We start from the raw sequence: 19645 nt of genomic DNA on the forward strand, positions 1-19645 counted from the left end.
TGGTTGAGAATCACTGGTTTATATAAATGTGGGTAACAGTAAAGAATTCGCGAGGGTCGCAAAAAGAGAGACCAACACTTTGTCGTGTTATGCGTACGTTCAATTAATTATTTCTCCTCCCTTAATTTTTTAGTTATAAAAACAAAATTTATAAATTATCTTATTTATCAGTGCAAGTTTATGGCCAATTCATTAGGAGAAGAAAGACCTGACAATTTAATCAAGTCTTTTTCAGGTCTTTTTCAAGGAGAAAAAAGACCTGAAAAAATCAAATTACATTTAAGTAGGTAGGTACTTTATTTACGTCTCACTAGAGCTGCACAATGGGCTATTGGCGACGGTCTGAGAAACATCCATGAGGATGATCGAAAGACATTGCAACTTTGATCCTCCGCTTTGACAGCCAGGCGACCTGCACGCGAAGTCGAGCACTTTACGGTAGAACAATTTAACAAGGACTGATACCGCGCACCCTAGATCCCTACACAGGCTTATCCAAGTGGTCACCCCCCACCCGCTTACTAACCGCAACCAGTGATGCTTGACTTCGGTGTTCTACTGGGAACCGAGTCTTTACGATCAGTTCACTGCGGGACTAAATTTATCCTTTTAATAGTGACATATATTTCAGAAAAATAGACCAAAAATGGAAGAAGAAAATTTACTGTTTAATTTTGTTCTTTATTATAAAAGTTAGAAAATATTTTTTATTACAAAAATAAAATTTTAAATGCAATAACTACTGTATTTATAATTTTCACTAACACATAAGAAAGTAATGGATTACATACACATCTTATTTAATTAGAGCAAATTAAAAGAAATTTTGAAGCTATATGTAATATAACTAGCATAATATAATATAAAAACACAACAATATGATTTTCAATACATAAATTTTACAAATCTTTTACAGTATGGTATATCCCAAAACCTCCACCCACATTTCCCTCCCTCGACTGAAGTCGTAATCGGTGAAAAGCTAGGACCACTAATGCCATCTATTAGGAAAATAGTGAATTAAGTATCCAAATAAATCCAGCTCGGGCTTCACAAATTCGAAACGTTAATTTTTTTCGAACATCAAAAATACTTCAGGTAGTTGTTGCCCTAACTGTATTCGGGCAAGGAGTTAAGGCCAAAAATGTTGCCATATAAAGATCATTTCCTCTCTTCTAGAAGAAAAGTCACCGTCCATGTTCAGTAAATGGTTCCGGAGGGGTCGAATAGAAAAGAATCGAATGAAATGTTCTTCCACCCAATTCCCTCCCAGGGACACGTCAGATCCCGATTACGTTATTTACAATTCCAGATCCACTCAGACTCTGGACAAGATCAAAGTAAGTGTACTTTTATTTTAACTTCAACAACCGACCCAATTTTTTGCCTTCGTGGAGGACTTTGACATGGAGAAGACAACAGTTAGCCTGACGGCAAAGGGACCCTTGATCCGTCTACCACTGAGGATAGCACTGTGGTCGGTGTAAGACAGATGCGGATTCGTATCGACCAACCATCGATGGGATTCGAACCCGGATGACTCAGGGGATAGAGCGTAAACCTTCCAGTGAGAGCCGATACGAATTCCGCATCCGGCTTGCACCGACCACAGTGCTGACTTGAAATATCCTCAGTGGTAGACGGATTATGGGTTAGAATCCCCTTGCCGTTAGGCTAACTGTGGGAGGTTTTCGTGGCCCTCCTCTCCATGTGACGCAATTGCGGGTTAGTTCCATCAAAAAGTCTTCCACGAAGGCTTTCTCCCAATACTTGATCCATGAGTTCCCTTGTCTTCTGGATTGGGTTCAAAATGACAAGGCTACGAAGTTGAACATTAATAGTCATAAAACCAAAAAATTGGGTCGGCTGTTCAACGACGGTTATAATAAAATAAAAAAAAACCTTTACTTCTTAAAATATAACATTAGAAAGATATACTCTGTCCGCGTTCATGCCGGTGTTGCTTATACAGATTAATGTTTTCATAGCAAACTATATCTTTACTTAAAGAATGAAAAAATATGCTATACCAAAGCAGTGACTGCACGAGGTTGAAGTACGGGTGAATAATTAAGAAATTCTAGGATCGACTAGTAAAATCTGTGAAATGCGCTATTTTATGTTTCTATAGCGGCAATTCTATCTATAGGTAAACTATAGGATTGGGCAGACATATTTTGAATTGGGTACTGCACTTCAAGAAGAAGACCACAGATACCCACACATATGACCTATGACGTCAGTACCAGCTGATAGTTTATAAGTAAAATGGCGTGTTGAGCTATGTTTCGCCATATAAGCTAGAACGTTAATATATAGAGAGCCGTATCGAATGATTTGAAAAAATAATTCTGTCTCTTCTACGTCTTTTACTTAACTTATATTTATTTTTTGTTCAAGCATTTTATTGCAGCTGTGATATATTTTTGTTTTGTGTAATCGATGCACAATTTGTTTGTTTATGTTCCACATGTGTTAAGTAGGAAATATATCGTGAGGGAATTGAAATCTCTGTGTCACTTAAGGGAAGTGATACTCGACAGGTTTGGCTTACTCGAAATGGGATAGAAAGAACAATTGCTAACGTAAACAAATGCCACGTTTCAACAGGATCGAGATACCCACACTACGTCACCTAGTATCATCCAGGTATTCCATTGCATTGATTTTAAGTTCTATTTTGGGTTTTGACTTTTTACAATTGGTCCAGTTGAGTTAAGGACAACAGAATGTTTCGATGTTGACAGTGTTTTGAAATAAAAGAAAAATGTCGGTGCAATAAAAAAATTATTCTATTCGCACAAATAACGTTACATTTCTCGCTTTCCTGTAAACTAAAAAAAATATTAAAATAGCGAAAAAGCAATTTCGGGAAGAAGAGAATATTAAGAAAGAAGCTTTTAACTATTTGAAAGAAAAAAAAACAGGAAAAAGGCTGCAGTGAATTACAGATTAACAAAAGATATTTTTTTAAAGAAACAATATGGAAAAAAGTTCATAAAAGAGGAGAATTATCTTTAGGCAAAGAAAAATAAATGAATCCTTTCAATTTTGAAGAGAAGTGAATAAGGGCAAATCGTGGTCCTAACAGACCGAAAATAAAACTTTCTGCTGGAGGGTGCGGCATAGAGTCCGAGAGGTTGATTTGAATACAAGCGTTCTGATGACCTCTTTTTTCTAGAACTCATCTCGTTGCTTCTGGTTAAAGGTCAGCCACACTCACTATTTCAGATGTGACCATATTCAAAACTTCGTCTTTTTTTATTTTATTCGTTATTTAAAACACAAATTGTGATTTTATAAATCTTAAGATAATTCCAGGACTGGAGGTCCAAAATATAAAAAGTAAGGACAATATTGCCACCAAACCAAAGAACAATTTAAGGAGGTGCGTAGCCAAATTATTCAACAAAAAATAAGCACCTTTTAAGCACTCAAAAAATTTTTTTAAGTACTTTTAAAAAAATTTCATAATTAGGCAGGGTTGAAAAGTTTTTGACAATCGACAGTTTTATCTTGTTTAAACCGTCATGTCAAAAGAAAAAAAAACCTTTAGCCATTGTTTTGGACAATCATGAAATCATGAAATTTTCAAAATCATGAAATTTTGAATCATGTCAAACGAATGGCGTTTTCATAACGTTACGGACTGACAATACGCCGAAATAGATTGGGGTTGAACTAATTATGAAAACGTTGAACATAACTGTGTCTTTTTGCATAATTCGAAGCAAAAATCAACACGATAAAGGAAAAATCTCATTTTGAAAATTAAGCACTTTTTAAAACCGCGACGCACCCTGCGTTGATTCTCTATTGGGAACAATTTGTACAATACCAACATGAATTCGCAGTAGTAATAGTTTTAATAGTCTCTGCAATTCAGTGAAAAACAAAAAAATTAAAATGAAAAAAAAAAACTCAGAATTTTTCNAATATCATCGGTTTTATTGATACATACGTACGTATTAGCGTTTTATATAATATAGATCAGGGATGGCGAACCAATGGCACGCGACACAATATTCTGGGCACGCCAGCCATCACAAAGTTCACTATGAAGCATATTAGCAATTAAATTAAAATTCGCAAAAACAAAACAAAAAAATAAACAATTAACAAAAAAAATTAACAATTTATTGCCAAAAAAAAAACAATAACTGTAAAAAAACAAGCTAACAATAAATAACTTGCAAAAAAACATTAACAGTTTCGCTTAAACTAGCATCTTACAACCTAATATAAGTCATTTGTCTTCTAATCTGCAACAACAGAAGTCACACTAATGCTACTTTAGGTTGAATTACACGCATAACTGAGACATTGCAAAATGTTTTTTTTTTCATAGTAAATAAAGAGTTTTGAGTTGATAGAATTTTATTATTTTCCCAATAATCAAGAAGTCAAAATTATTTGACGGCACGCCTATGACCTCATTAAACAATTTTTTGAAAAAATGGCACGTTGGTGCATAAAGCTTCGCCACCCCTGATATAGATAGTTTCTGCAATTCAGTGAAAAACGAAAAATTAAAATGAAAAAAAACTCAGATTTTTTCTTAAAAGTTTCTAATAAAGTAAAACGTAATTTCTAATTAAAAAAAAATCTTTTATGGTTTTACTTTTTTTAATAAAAAAAGGGGAGAAAATAAGTGTAAATATGGAAAATCGTTTAAGTAGCAGCAAAATACGAGGATTCTCTTGTGAAAAACAGTAGAGAATGTTGAAACTTATATACTAGTGAATTAATGTTTAATGATCGTTATGGTAGTTACGCCACAATAGAAATGACCTTAAATTGAATCACGACTCTTTAGAATTTATAATAAACAGTAAAATCTTAAAAGACAAAACTGCGTGCCAAACTAAATGTAAATTTGGGTGTAAAAATTTTTATGCCTTACAATAAATTTTTTCGACTATTATAAAAAATAATGAATCATTTAAAACTCTTCTTTGCAAGAAGTTGTCTTCGTGTAAGCGAATATTAATAAAGAGGAATTTTTATTCTATTTTTCGAGATATGAAAAATACGCAAAAAGTGATATTAAAGAGTTCTAATATCGACCGCTATTAGGGCCATATTTCCCTGATTGCACCACCCCCTTTTATTTTGAGGTTCAAAATTCCCGTCGAAAAAGAAATTTGTGTTTATTCAAAGAAAGTACGTTTTTTTGTCTGTTTTCCTAACTTAAAACATCGTTCCAACTAATTAACATAGTTTAAGTTGGTGCCCTCAAAACATAAAGATAGAGTGAAAATCCAATCATGAGAACAAAGGTTATTTTGCGCACTGGGCGTTAAAGTAATGGACAACGCATGATGATTGAAGCCTTTTAACTGTTTTGTTGCTTTCAATCTATCATTTTATAGCATACGTTGAACAGCCGATCCAATTTTTGGGTTTACGACTACTAATGTTCAATTACGCAGCCTTGTAATTTTGAACCCAATCCAGAAGACAAGGGAACGCCTGGATTAAGTATTGGGAGAAATTTGCCTTCGTGGAGAGGAAGACCACGAGAACCTCCCATGGTTAGCCTAAGAGCAAGGGGACTCTAACCCATGATCCGTCAGCCACTAAAGATATTTCACGTCAGTACTGTGGTCGGTGCAAGCCGGATGCGTATTTGAACAGTCATCGCCGGGATTTGAATCCGGTTCGCCTCATTGGAAAGCGAACGCTCCATCCCCTGAGCCATCACGGCTCTTCAATGTATCCGTAGCCTTGTAATTTTGAACCAATCCAGAAGACAAGGAAACTCCTGGACCAGTAGCCCCAGAGGTTTTAATTTGTTATGGGAACATGGTAGGCTTAGCGACTCGACAGATTTAACGTACATCAGTCTCTATTTACCTCAATCTTCGTAACCAAGGTCGGGATAGCCTGGTTGGTAGAGCATTGGGCCCATGTCCAAGAGGTCGTGGTTTCGATTCCCACCGGCTGAAGACTCCCCGTGTAGTAAATAGTGACTAATTCACGTTAAATCTGTCGACTCACTAAGTCCTCCATGTGCCCGTAACAGATCATACCTCTGAGGGTACTAATCCACAAGCTTCCTTGTCTTCTGGATTTTCTCAAAATTTACAAGACTACGTAGTTGAACATTGGTAGTCATAAACCCCAAATTGGGTCAGCTGTTTAACAATAGTTAGATAAAAAAAAATCTTCGCAACCAGGAAGAAGTTTCTACCGACCGGTGCTTTAACATAAAAGAGCTTTAGTTGCTCCTGGGTGATAATTTTCTATTAGCCAAGTCAAAATTCTTGATGGTTCCATCAAATCATTTCGATGATTTAGGTTGGTTTCAGTGCGATTCATGATGGTTCAACATCATTTGATGGTCACCATCATCCAACATTTTCCATTATACATTCATGGTATGCTAGCAAACTTCCACCCTTCCATGATGCGACTTTAATATTATGATAGTTTTAACAATTAAGAGAAGTTTGATACTCACGGAACAACAATCCGTGATGGTTCCAACTACACATTTCCATGATGGGAATTCTTGTTAGTTTTTAGACATCAAAACAGTTGGAGTTTTTTTTAATGCTGGCCCATCGTAAATCAGCGAATTCTTACAATGATTGTTGTTCATGATTGTTCCAACATTTGATTTCTAAGATGCTATGATGGAAGTTTCTGATGGTTTAACATGAACAAAGCAAGCAATTATTCTTATGTTAGACCCTCATAAATGATGGTTTCAACTACACATTTTCATGATGCTATACTGGAAATTCTTGATGGTTCTCAGAAATATACCATCAAAATTTAGTTTTTTTAATGTTGTCCCATCATAAATCAGTCTGAATTATTCCTACTTTGGGATAATGGTTGTTCATGATCTAAAACCTATGATGAAAATTCCTGATGAACAGGCCTTCAAAATAAGTTGCTATTCTTATGTTGGATCATCATAAACAAGTCCGAAATTCCTACATTGGAGTGATGGGTACTTATGTTGGTTACCATAAAAAAAATATGGTGATTCCTAAGGGAAATATTGATGGTTACCATCAAGATTATGTTGGTTCATCAATAAAAAATTTTTGACTTGGGCGCTGTGGTCTCATTTGAAATTGAACAAGATTATGGCAAACGTTTCGGCTATACAGTTGGTTAATAGAAAGCATTGCTATAGTTTGGGGGAAAAAGTTACTCCATAGTTTGTTTTGATTCACGGGTTCGATCGAGCAGTCTGAATGGTCCATCGGCCAGAGATCGTCATTCTCAGCATATATACATTGCTATAGTTGGGGGAATAAAAGTTACTTGATAGTTTGTTTTGATTCACAGGTTCAAACAAGCAGTCTGAATCGTTCATCGGCCAGAGATCGTCATTCTCAGCATATATGCATTGACAGTTTGGGGTATAAAAGTTACTCTATAGTTTGTTTTGATTCGCAGGTTCGATCAAGCAGTCTGAATGGTTCATCGGGCAGAGATCGTCATTCTCAGCACATATGCATTGCTATAGTTTGGGGAATAAAAGTTACACTATAGTTTGTTTTGATTCACAGGTTCGTTTGAGCAGTCTGACTGGTTCATCGGGCAGAGATCGTCATTCTCAGCATGTATGCATTGCTATAGTTTGGGGAATAAAAGTTACTCTATAGTTTGTTTTGATTCACAGGTTCGATCAAGCAGTCTGAATCGTTCATTGGGCAGAGATCGTCATTCTCAGCACATATGCATTGCTATAGTTTGGAGAATAAAAGTTAATCTATAGTTTGTTTTGATTCACAGGTTCGATCGAGTAGTCTGAATCGTTCATCGGGCAGAGATCGTCATTCTCAGCATATGTCCTCGATCCCAGCCACTCCTCGTATCTGTCATCGAAATCGGCAGCATATGGACGATCATCGATCTTCGAGTCTCAGCAGGAAGACGTCACCTAAAAGGGAAACGCCACCTTCGCCTAAAACCCAAGAATTCAAGACACACGAATCTAGAAACAGGTAACTCGTAGACTACATTTAGATGAACATCACATGAATTTAACAGCCGATTCGATTCGAGCCAGAACTTAATCAAATAATTCTTAAAAAATTAATTACGATAGGGATTAATTTAAAATGTACGGAGAGGAATCTTTCTCACTTTATACGACTTTACAAATTGATTAGAACTCTTCAGCAGTTCTAAATTGCAATAATAACACTTATTGCATTCTGATGCAATAATATTTATATGCAAATACTTTTTCAAGTAGTTATTTTTCAATAAATTGTATTAAATTGAAATACTTTACCACTTTTTTGTTAATATTTTTAACTATTCAAAATATTAACCTCATATTTAATACCTTTTTGCAAGCTAGTATTTAGCTTGCTTTCTTTCGTTAATTAATAATTTTAATTGACAATCAATAACATTATAAGATTACAACATTATAAGATTTAACATTATAAGATTGTCAAAAACAGAACTATCGCCGGCAAAGATATTCACGCCGCTATAGCGTGTAAAAAAATAGAAAATGTGTTATAAAAGTAATATAAACGTAATTAAAAAGTACAGAAAATTATAAAATAATATATATATATATATATATATTAATATCTTTTTTAAAATTTAAACTTTACTCGTAATAAAAAAAAGCATTATATCATTTGGTGGCACAGTAGTTGAGAATCATTGATTTAGATTATCATTTTACTATATAAGCTAAATACTTACTTCTTACAGGCAAGAAACATCTTTCTATCACTTGGTTAAAAACAAAGAACAGGAATCTCAGCTTATGGCAAATGAGAAGTACGGCAATTCTCACAGTGGAATGCTGAACACCTGGAACAAAGTGACACCATACCAGACTACAGACATTCTTAAATCTCAAAATGTGTTTGAAAAACTTCCGTCATTCACACCGCCTTTGCTGAAAAAACCCGAATGGAAAAGGCCCACGTCTTGGGTTTCCACCACTCCTAGCGATCCTGCGAAGTCACCCGCGAGGCTCACCCCTCAGTTCACGTCGACACCGAATCCTCAATTGATTGAGACCACCAAATCACCTCCTGGCATTGCACCCAAGAATCGAACCCAGACTATTGTAGACAGTTTAAAAACGTCGGAAACGATCACAGAGACCGTTCCGCAAAACGGAAAAGAATTCAGTCTCGGCACGACCGTAGACGTCGAAATAAGCGTCAGCAACAACAAAATCCCGAACGCGACGCTTCTGACGACCGATCTCGACGACAGATCGGTCAAAAACGACCTCTTGAAGATCGCCACCACGTGGAATCAGTCCATAAAGAGTAGTAAGGGAGTGAAGGCGTCCGACTTCAGTACCAAACCCGGTGTTAACATTCCAAAAGTGACCACCACCACGAACATTACAACCAGTGTCAGTCGGGAGCACAATAAGGGCGACGTAAACGTCGACAAGACTGAGAACAATGAAAACATGAAAGTTGGACCCGTGGGTTTGAAAAGATCGACGTTGATGGACTTCAGCATGGGGAGGGATTCGCCCAGTTCCGACACGGTTCGAAGCGTGTCTCCACGGTCGACCGAGACCAAATCGGAATTTTTTGGAGTCTCTCCGAACACGACAGTCGACATTCACATGGGAAAGGAAGACAGCGGGTTTTCTTCCTCGACCTCTACTTCCAGACCCATGAGCGTCAGCCCTTGTTGATTTTTTTTCATTATTTCTAGACATCATTTGAATTATATAAAAAATCTCTAGGATGACATGCTTCTACATACTCACCAACATAGACAGGGAGAAATCCAGTAGATTTTACACGATAATATAAATTTCATGATTGCACAATGTACACTGGTGTAAGAGAATTTGCAGTCGATTGTCTCTAGAACTGATTTTAATGATAATATGTACATACATTGATACAATACCAAACAAATAACCATTGTAACAACACTCGTTGGAGTCAGAGAAGGTATGAAACAGCGGTTGCAGAATAAATAGAGGGTCCCTTCATACAGATCTTGCAGCGTGATTTCTTACTTGGAGATAAGCAATCTCCTACCTTCCGACTCAAACGAGTGTTACGCACGATCATGCATTTGTATTACAATAGTTGAATGGTTATTTGTTTTGTATTGTATGAATGTATGTACACATCAAATTTCATTAATATCGGTTCAGTAGTTTTAGAGATAATCGACCCATTCTGCAAATTCTCTTCATTTTTTACACTAGTGTATTTTACACATTGGGGATTTTTATAGTCATCAAAATACAAAGAACTGCAATATTTTCCAGTTATGATTGACATTAAATGAACTTGAAATGATCTGTATTACTCATGATTTTGAATAGTATAATAGACATTTAATTCATCAAAGACAGTTAAAAGAATTTTAAAAATAATTTAAAAAGGAAGTTCTGAATAACTGAAAACAAGTTTAAATTAATTCATCAAAGACAGTTAAAAGAATTTTAAAAATAATTTAAAAAGGAAGTTCTGAATAATTGAAAACAAGTTTAAAACTGATCATTTTAACTTTCTCTGTAAACAAGGCCCGCTTCATTATTTATCAGTAAGGCCCGGATTTTGATGACATTTGCATTTTTTTGCATTTTTGGACATTCTTTGTCCTTTAGAGCATTTTTTGAGATTTATAGGGCATTTTCTTTAAAATTTTGGGGCGTATTTTGCATTTTAAAGCATTTTTTAAATTTTTTGCTAAACTTTTTAATTTTTATTATTTTTAGTAATTTTTTATTATTACACTGGCTTCCAAACAATGAAGAAAATTTCTAAGATATTAACAGGTGAAGCAACATCTTTTCAAATTGAAGAAGAATTGTCAGTAAGTGTGACCGTCCTTTTCAAGTACGCACCAATAACATCAGTAGACGTTGAAAGAAGCTTCTCCTGGTATAAAAATTTGCTTTCAGACAAGAGACGCTCGTTTACATTTCAAAATATTAAAAAAAAATTTAATAATCCACTGTAATTCTGATATTTAGTAATATTATGAGATGGAAGTTGTTATATTCATTTAAGTTTCTATACAAAATGAAAATGTTTTGGAGTCAATATATTTTCCTTTTTTTTGTTATTTTTGGATATAAAACATATTTGTCAAACTTTAATGAACGTAGAACAAGTATTGCATTGCTTTATATTTTTTGAAACGACTCATAATAATTTTAAAGAGTAAAACATTGTTTTAGTTCAATATTTTTGCTTCTATTTAAGTCATGTCATAAGGCATTTTTAGTGCAATTTTCGCATTTTAAGGGCATTTTTTGCAGTTCATAAGGGCATTTTTTGCACTTTTTAAGGGCATTAATTGAGATTTTTTAGGTCATCAAAATCCGGGCTCTATTTATCAGTAATACGTATTTAAATATTCAAGCAAGCAATAATCTTTTGCAAAAATTCTATTTCAATGGGGATTTTCTTTAGGAAACTTCCTCACTTGTAGGGAATTTTCTAAAAATGTACAAAAATCAGGAGAATTTTCATTAATCGAGTAGACCAGGAGAAACCAGTAGAATTGCTTCTAGTACTATTCCTTTATACATAAGTCACTATAAATATACTAATTGTAATGATGCAAATAAACAAAGTTTCTGAAAGATGGGAGAAAAAAAAACTTAGAATTGTAAGGAATATTAAAAATTAAGCTAAACAAAACTAGCTTATTTCCAATTGAGAGATTAATGTAAGCAATATAATAGCTTCAATATAGAAGGAAAAAGAAGAAAAAAAGTACCATTTGTATTTAAGCAGCTTGATATATTTCAATTTAACTGTAATATGGTTTTCAATTTCTTTTTCTTAAATACTTCACTTCAATAATATAACAACACTTTATTAAAAATCAGTTTCAAATTTAATTTTGCAACTCGATCAAATTGTTTAAAACGTTACTACAATTATTTTTAAATTAAATATTTCTCAAAAAAATATCAGCTAAAGCCATGTATTATGACTATTAAATGAGAGAATTTCGTATATATATTTTTTTAATTTCTAATACTTACAAAAACGCCATAAAGCAAATGTTATTTTCCAAAATATACTATTAAATATTTAGTGAAAAGTTAAAAAACTACAAAAAGTTAACCATAATGCTCTTGCTTAAATATGTGAAACCCACTGATTGGAATTCCAATTTAAATTCTTGGGAATAAAAAATTCGGTTATTTTAAATCTTTCTTTATCATTATTTCTAAATTCAAACAGTATTATTTTCTTATAGTTTCCTTCTAAAAAATGTCCACTACTGAATAATACTGTATTTTAAGTAATATAAGTTTTAATATAATCAGAATAGCCTTCTATTTTATTATATAGATGAATTGGCAATTACAATCCTGACTGGTAATATGAGATAATAAATATGGCATTGTCACACATAGTATGACTATTTTAAAAACAATAACAGTATTTAAGAAACTATGTTGAAATGAAATAATTTACTGTATTTTTCCCCCTTTACTACAAAGAAGCATGTCACCAAAAATAAATGCATCCAAAATTAAGCTATCTTCTTATAATTTATTTTTCTTGAAATTAATATTTAAATAATTACTTTTTGCTAAAAAAAATAAATACATTAAAAATATTTGAGAACAAAAGTCATTTTTATAATTCAGAAAGCAAATAATACAGACTGATAAATTAGTCAATGAAGATTTTTAAAATCACTTCTAAAGACTGCTATGTTTGAGTTACACATAAAAATCATGTCGCTCATTTAGTTAGTATTTTTTTGTAAATTTAAGATTTATGCTTGAAGATTTAATACTTCTAAGGATTAATCCTGAAAAAAAAAAAACAAGTTATTGATTCTATATACTTTATACTATTAACGACCTAAAAAATATCTTAAATCAGACTAGATGTTATAAAATTTTTATGCAGGGTGCGTAGCCAGATTCTTCAACAAAAAATAAGCACATTTTATGTATTCTTTCAAGCTTTCACTTAAGTACTTTTCAAGCTCTTTTTAATTCCTTTCCAAAAAAATAAAATCATAATTAGGATCAGTGCAGTAATAAAAATTCTTTCTTTCTACCGTTTAAAGCTCTTAATTTATAAAAATAAAATCAATAAAATTCAAAAAACATTTTCAAAAACTTTACATAATCATGATAAAATAACTAGTTTCTGATCAATATTGCAGAGAAAATTATGATTATTACGCATTTTTTTTTTGTAATTTGGAATAACAATCGACACGGCAAAGAAAAAAAAATCTCTTCTTAAAAAAGAGAGAAAATTAAACACTTTTTACAAACCCTGAATTAAAATAAAGCACTTTTAAAGGCTTTTAAAAAACGTAAATCAAATATAAGCACTTTTTAAAAAACGCTACGCACTCTGTTATCTGATACAAGATGGCAGGCATCAAATAATTTCAATAATAAGGGTAAATATTACTTTTTTTTAAAAAAAAAAGAAAAAGAGTCGAGAATTGTTTTAGTAAGCAGTTTCACACTAAAATTTGTTGGTGAGATGATCTTTCAATTGTTTGTACATATAAAGTGCAGTTTTATTATTTGGAATGTAAAAATGTCTGTATGCATATTTTATTTATGTTATGTTGATAGTTGAATGCAATCTTCTCTTCGAATTGTACAATGCCAGATGTTAATTTAAGATATGTTATCTGCTTCATAAATGGAATAGGCATCTTGAAGTTACACAATTTCCCTACTCTCCACACTTTTCCCTTCAAAATTACCATAGTTTCAGAAAATTCCAATTTCTTACTGTAGGAGTGCTCAACATGCGGCCCGCGGGAGCTTCTGAATGCAATAAATTTTTTTCAATTTTTGCTTAAACTTAAATATAAATTTTTTTTAAATAAAAATATTTAATTCAAATTTATATTACTCTAGAAAATATGTATGTATATTTTTTTTTGTACTATCACTCCTTTAACTCGACAGTTTTTTCTTCTTTGGTTGGAATTTATACTTCACCCCTTTGTATGTATGTATGTGTACATGTATAAACTAAAATATTGAGAAAATGTGGAAAAAAAAATAATGACAAGAGAAGAAAGTAATTAAAAATATTTTTCAAAAGTATTTTTAAAAATATAGAATTTTTGATATCTTAAAAAGAAAAAAATCCGGAAAACAAAACAAAGAAAAGATATAATCTTTTGTATAAGAATTTAATAGATATAAGAATTTGTTTTTATTGTGCTATATATATATATATTTTAATAAATTAATTATTGTAAAAAAAGTTGTTTTAAAGAAAGTATTTAATTTTATTAATATTAAAAGTATTTAATTTTGCTAATTTGTTATTAAGTTTACTGATTAAAAAACTTCACTAATGTTTATTTAAAAATTATCATATTTGCTGCTAACATGACTAAGTATATATGTGGCCCTTCATTAATCTACCTGCTGTGCAAGTGGCCCTTCATTTAAAAAGGCTGTGCACCCGTATCTTAGAGAGCCATACTTGCTTGGGAAAGAAAAGAAAAAAAGATTTGTCAAAACCATGGTAACAAAGAGTGGAGGGTGGGAGAATCACAATATTTTGAGACTCCTATTCTATTTACAAAGGATAAATTTGTGGTTTAAAGTGACATATTTGTAAATCTCAATTGACAATTTCTATAAATTACTTCTTTTCTAAAATGGTTCGTTGTAAATGTAGTAATGATTGCATGTACTATTCCTAATGCATAGTAGAAACTCAATCCCCATGTATCTGAAATTTAAGGTATGTGATAATTCTTTTGTAGGCAAAGGGCCTTTTACATACAAGATTAGATAGGGTTGAAATGTATTTCAAATCATTTAAATACTGAAATCTATTCTTATAACAGGTATAATGAGATCTTTTATTAACAACACCACTATTACATAGCTGTCAACATACACAGGTAGATTTTCATGATAACTGTTGCATAATATACTAAATATTTTACATATAGGGGAATTTTGATGGCATCAAAATACAAAACTTTATTACACTTAATAACTATAAATGGTCTGCAATATTTTGCAATTATGAACAACATTAAATGAACTTGAAATGTTTTTTTCTTTATTATGTTAAATCATAATTTTGAATAGTAATAGACAATTAATTATTGAAAAAAAAAATTAAAAATTATTATACTTTAAAATTATTATAAATGAAGCTTGAGACATTTTGTATCAGTAATACTGATTTAAAGATTCAAGCAAGCAATAAATTGTGTAAAAATTACATTTTAATGAGGAATTTTTAGGAAACTTATGCAATTTTAGAGAATATTTTAAAAAACGATGGGAGCTATGCTATTATAATTACAAAGCAATATAGGTGAGAGGTTAGTGGCCATTTTTTTCTTCAAAAATTGAAAATTCTAAGCTATTTTATTGAAACGTAGTCATAGAGCTAGTTTTCCAAAAACTTAATTTTGGGACAAATAATTTTTCAGAACAAGGAAAATAGAAAAAAAGCAGATGAAAAATATAAAATACATTTGGTTATTTATAAGCATAGAAGCTGAAGTTCATGACCCAACCTTAAATAGGTAACATTTTATTAAAAATACCACACACCTTCTCATGAAAAAAAAAAGTCTAAGAAATCAAATTAATTCTATCTAAATATGAACGACAGTTCTTTAAGTGATTCTTTTTTTAAAATTTCTTTTAATAAATCAATCGCAAAAATATTTTAACATACACATTTCAGTAGAAATAAAATGGCTCTATAAGCAGTATTAAACAACTAAACTTTTTAATTAGGAAAAAAAAACTAAAATCACAATCTTAATTTTGATATACTGTTGGTGGCTTTGTATTTATAAGTGGTGTTGGTACTCCATGCATAATAAGATGTTGTCATGTGACCTGTTGACGTCACGCGATAGCCATCTACGTATGCCTGTGTGCCATCCCATTGGAAGGGTGACCATCCACTATACATTGGTTAAAGATTTCAATTATTTTTAGTAAAATTAGCATTCATTTTATCTGATTACTTTTACAATGGTTGTTCTATAATCTTTCATTCCAACGAAGATTTGAAAAGAGAATCTTTCATTTAAAGCATTATTTTCCTATATAAAGTGAGCAAAAAAAGGGAACATCTTGAATATCTTATAATATAAAAACAGATCTTCATGTTTCAGGACTCAATCTGAGTTGTTCAAGGGGTAACCTCAAGTATGCTAATTAATTAATCCAGGCGACATTTTAAGACGCAAAACGTAATTGCGCTAAATAAATTGTATTCCTTTTTTTCTCTCCATGGATTCCCAAACTATAGGGGATAGCTGGAAATCCAGGAAATATGTTTCCCTTTGTATAGGCATGAGAGCTATTCAAAATTGGACGCCTTAATGTTAATTTTACTTTTTGCGTATCTTGCCATATCACGAGAACTTTTTAGAACTAAATTTTTTTTAACCGTAATTATAAAATTCATTTATCCAAAGATAATTTAATGCAAAAAAAAAAAAACTAAGTAAATATTTATTATTTTTTATTTAATTTAATTTTTAGGAATACCATTTTAAACAAAATTTTTAAGAATGTAATTTCACACAGCAAAATTTGAGCGAAATCCGTCAATTAGTACCCGCGAAATCGAATTTTAAAAAGTCATATTTAAAATTAGTTTTGCTGATCTAACTAAAGAGACCTTATTTCCCAGGTTGTGGCTATACCCTATATTTTGAGGGTTCGAAATCGGAATACATCGAAAAAGATGTATTTAGTTCGATTTCATAACTTAAAATATCGTCTGCTTTAAATAATTAGCATATTTGAGGTTAACTCCTAACTAGAAACATTAAGATTGAATCCTAGTGAAGATCCGACCATTAGATCAAAAGGTATGCAGGATTAGCATTATTTCAGGGGAAAAAACTATTTCCTTCAGGGGGTGGAATAAACTATTAAAATAAAATGGGAGAAGCAAATTTAGTAGAGATAATAAAATTTAATTATTTTATTTCAACAGTTCGTATGTAATACAATAAAGTTTTATTATACTAATTTGCATAAATATTAAAGGACTACAGAGATCTTAATTACTGAAGAAATTGATTAATCGTTGCTTTTTAATTTTCCTATATATAAAGAATGATACACGAAATAGTTAGAAAATTAATACAATTTTGAAACTAACAATTATTAACTGTTTAATTCTTAATAATATTTGATATTTCTTTAGAAGAAAAAAAAAAGTACTTGAGTCAGAAGAAACAGATTTTTTCTATCTTGGAAAAAAAGTGCCATGCATAATTATATAGTACATAACAAAAATTGTTATTAATATTGCAAGAATATTTACAGGTGTTTACAACAGTCAAGCATGTTTTGTTTTCTTTAAGAGCTCTTAAAATATACTCTAAAATCTTCATTTTCATGATGCAAGATAAAATTGCGAGCACTTAGGAGGGCACCATACCGCGAAAGAAAATTTTCCTTGCAAATTCTCCTTCATTGCTAATTTAAAAGAAAGTTCGGGCAAACCTAGAGTAAGTCACGAGGTTTCAATTGCTGGAAAAAAAAATTTTAAATATTAAAATGCGAACTAATTATTGGAAGAGAACTTCTCCAAAGCGTAATCTTAACTTATCATCTTATAATTTATTTTCATTTGTATATTTTAGAATTTTCTTTTCAGTATTTGAAACTTCAATGCTTACTCTAAGTTTTTTTTAAAATTTATTTTATAACCGTCGTTGAACAGCCGACACAATTTTGATTCTACGACTACTAATGTTCAACTTCGTAGCCTTGAAATTTTTGAACCAATCCAGAAGACTAGAAAACTCCTGAATCAGTACCCCCAGAGGTATTGATTTGTAATGTGAACATGGAGGACTTTGGGACTCGACAGATTTAACGAGCATCAGTCACCATTGACAACATAGGGAGTCTTCGGCCAGCTGGGATGGAACCCTCGAACTCCTGGGCATGGGTCCAGTGCCCTACCAACCAGGTTTGTCTGAATTCACTTTTTCTTTCTTTTAAATTAGTAATGAAGGAAAAAAGAGAATTTGCAAGGAAAATTTTCCTTCACAGTATGGCGTCCTCTAAACAAAAATTAACACAAATTAATTGACTGGCTCATTAAGTACAAATAGAAGTATTCTTGCTTTTAGTTTTGAAACGCACTATTGGCGTGAATCGAGGGATTTTTTTTTCATTTTCATACATCTAGATCAGTGGTTTCCAACTGGCGGCCCACGAACTAAAATAAGTTGTCATTTTTTTGCAGACAATTTTAGTAAAAAATCTATATGGGTTTAAAATACCTTTCTTTTGTTAAAAAAAAAGAAGCCTAATTTCTTCTTTTCTGTGAAATTTAGCATATCAACGGTGCAAAAAAATTTATTTCTCAGATAAAATCTTCTTCGTATTTTGATTTGTATTCAATACTTTTGTTTTGTACAACTTGATAGAAGTCTGATATTTAATGTTCCTTGAAACATAAAAGAGTCCTATATAAAATTTTGATAAAGTTGAGGCCCGGCATTTGACTGGTTCTTTTAATTGCGGCCCCCAGCCTTATGTAAGTTGGAAACCTCTGGTTTAGATCAAGCAATTAAAGAAAGTTTTGACTATTCAAAACTGTTAGAAGTGTTTAGGGAAGTCCAATTGTAGGCTCATGATTGTGTAACAAAGAAAAAAAGATTTCCAATTAAATGCTTTAAAAACGACCCAGTAACATATTTATTAAATGAAATTGGTGAGAGTCCTCAGATGCATAAGGTCACCCTTCCACAAAAGAGTGCCATGTAGACTAAGTGTTTCGTTCTTCTATTCCAATCATAGAAGTCACGCAAACCCTTGTCTCAATTTACGAATTTCTTCCATATTTGTATCTCATTCATTATCTAATTATTGCCTATGCTTCAAATATGAGAGTGTTTCATTACGTTGATATTATGTATTGTTGAGAAAATAAAACCATTTATTCAACTGTTTTTTGATTACTTTTAACAATAGCCAAATCTTTCAACAAAAAATAAGCACCTTTTAAGCACTATATACATTAACAAAATAATTTTCAAAGACAACATGATAAAATAACTAGTTTCTGACAAAGAACTATTTTCTTGATTACATAAGCCATTATAAAATGATCAAGAGATTTTTCAGTTCGATATCAGAGGGAGGAAGCCTGAAATTGAGAATATCTTTCAAAATGCAGCAGAGTTGCACATATGAGAGAGTGCAATAATCTCACCAAACCCAGCTCGGTAGACGCGGACTCACAAGTATTTCATCAAACATGTATAGATAATGATTGGTGCTTTCCTATGCTAACAACCGAATGTAAGCCAAAATGAATTGTGAAAATGTTGAATAGAACAATGTGAAAAGCACAGTTTTACACAATGCACGGAGAAAATCCGACATTCCCTATTCGAAAAGGAAAAAATGAAGCACTTTTTAAAAACACCCCATGTAAAAAGCAACTTAAGGGCTTTTTAAAAACGAAATTATGCACTTTTTAAAAACGCTACGCACCATGTCTATGAAAAGGCACCCCAACATAGAATCTAGTTAACATGTTTTGTATACTAGAGAGAATTGAAATTGTTTTATTTTTTTTTTAGTGGTAAACACATTAAAGCAATCCCCCAACAGAATTATATCTGTGATAGAATTCGATGAACTTATACCACTAGTTGATTCACTGATGTTTTGTGAGCAGTATTAAGTTCACCG

At 31.9% G+C, this 19645-nt stretch overlaps 1 protein-coding gene across 3 annotated transcripts in view; it reads left to right on the forward strand.

Annotated features, from left to right (window-relative positions):
• The window catches only part of LOC122269156 (uncharacterized), a 112886-nt gene extending 93994 nt beyond the window's left edge, over positions 1–18892 (forward strand). The window contains exons 5-8 of one of the 3 annotated variants that reach the window (XR_011637122.1): positions 1180–1340; positions 7756–7967; positions 8698–9799; positions 11473–18892. Coding sequence is in view for 2 of the 3 variants with exons in the window: in XM_071182933.1 (XP_071039034.1) it covers positions 1180–1340; positions 7756–7967; positions 8698–9652 (1328 nt within the window). In the remaining variant the exon portion in view is untranslated. Of the gene's footprint in view, positions 1–1179; positions 1341–7755; positions 7968–8697 lie in introns of all 3 variants that reach the window. The other 2 variants (XM_071182933.1, XM_071182934.1) reach the window with 2 other exon arrangements.
• The last annotated feature ends 753 nt before the right edge of the window (positions 18893–19645 follow it).

The sequence above is a fragment of the Parasteatoda tepidariorum genome, chromosome 7 (genome assembly GCF_043381705.1).
Source record: "Parasteatoda tepidariorum isolate YZ-2023 chromosome 7, CAS_Ptep_4.0, whole genome shotgun sequence".
NCBI classification, from domain to species: Eukaryota; Metazoa; Arthropoda; class Arachnida; order Araneae; family Theridiidae; genus Parasteatoda; species Parasteatoda tepidariorum.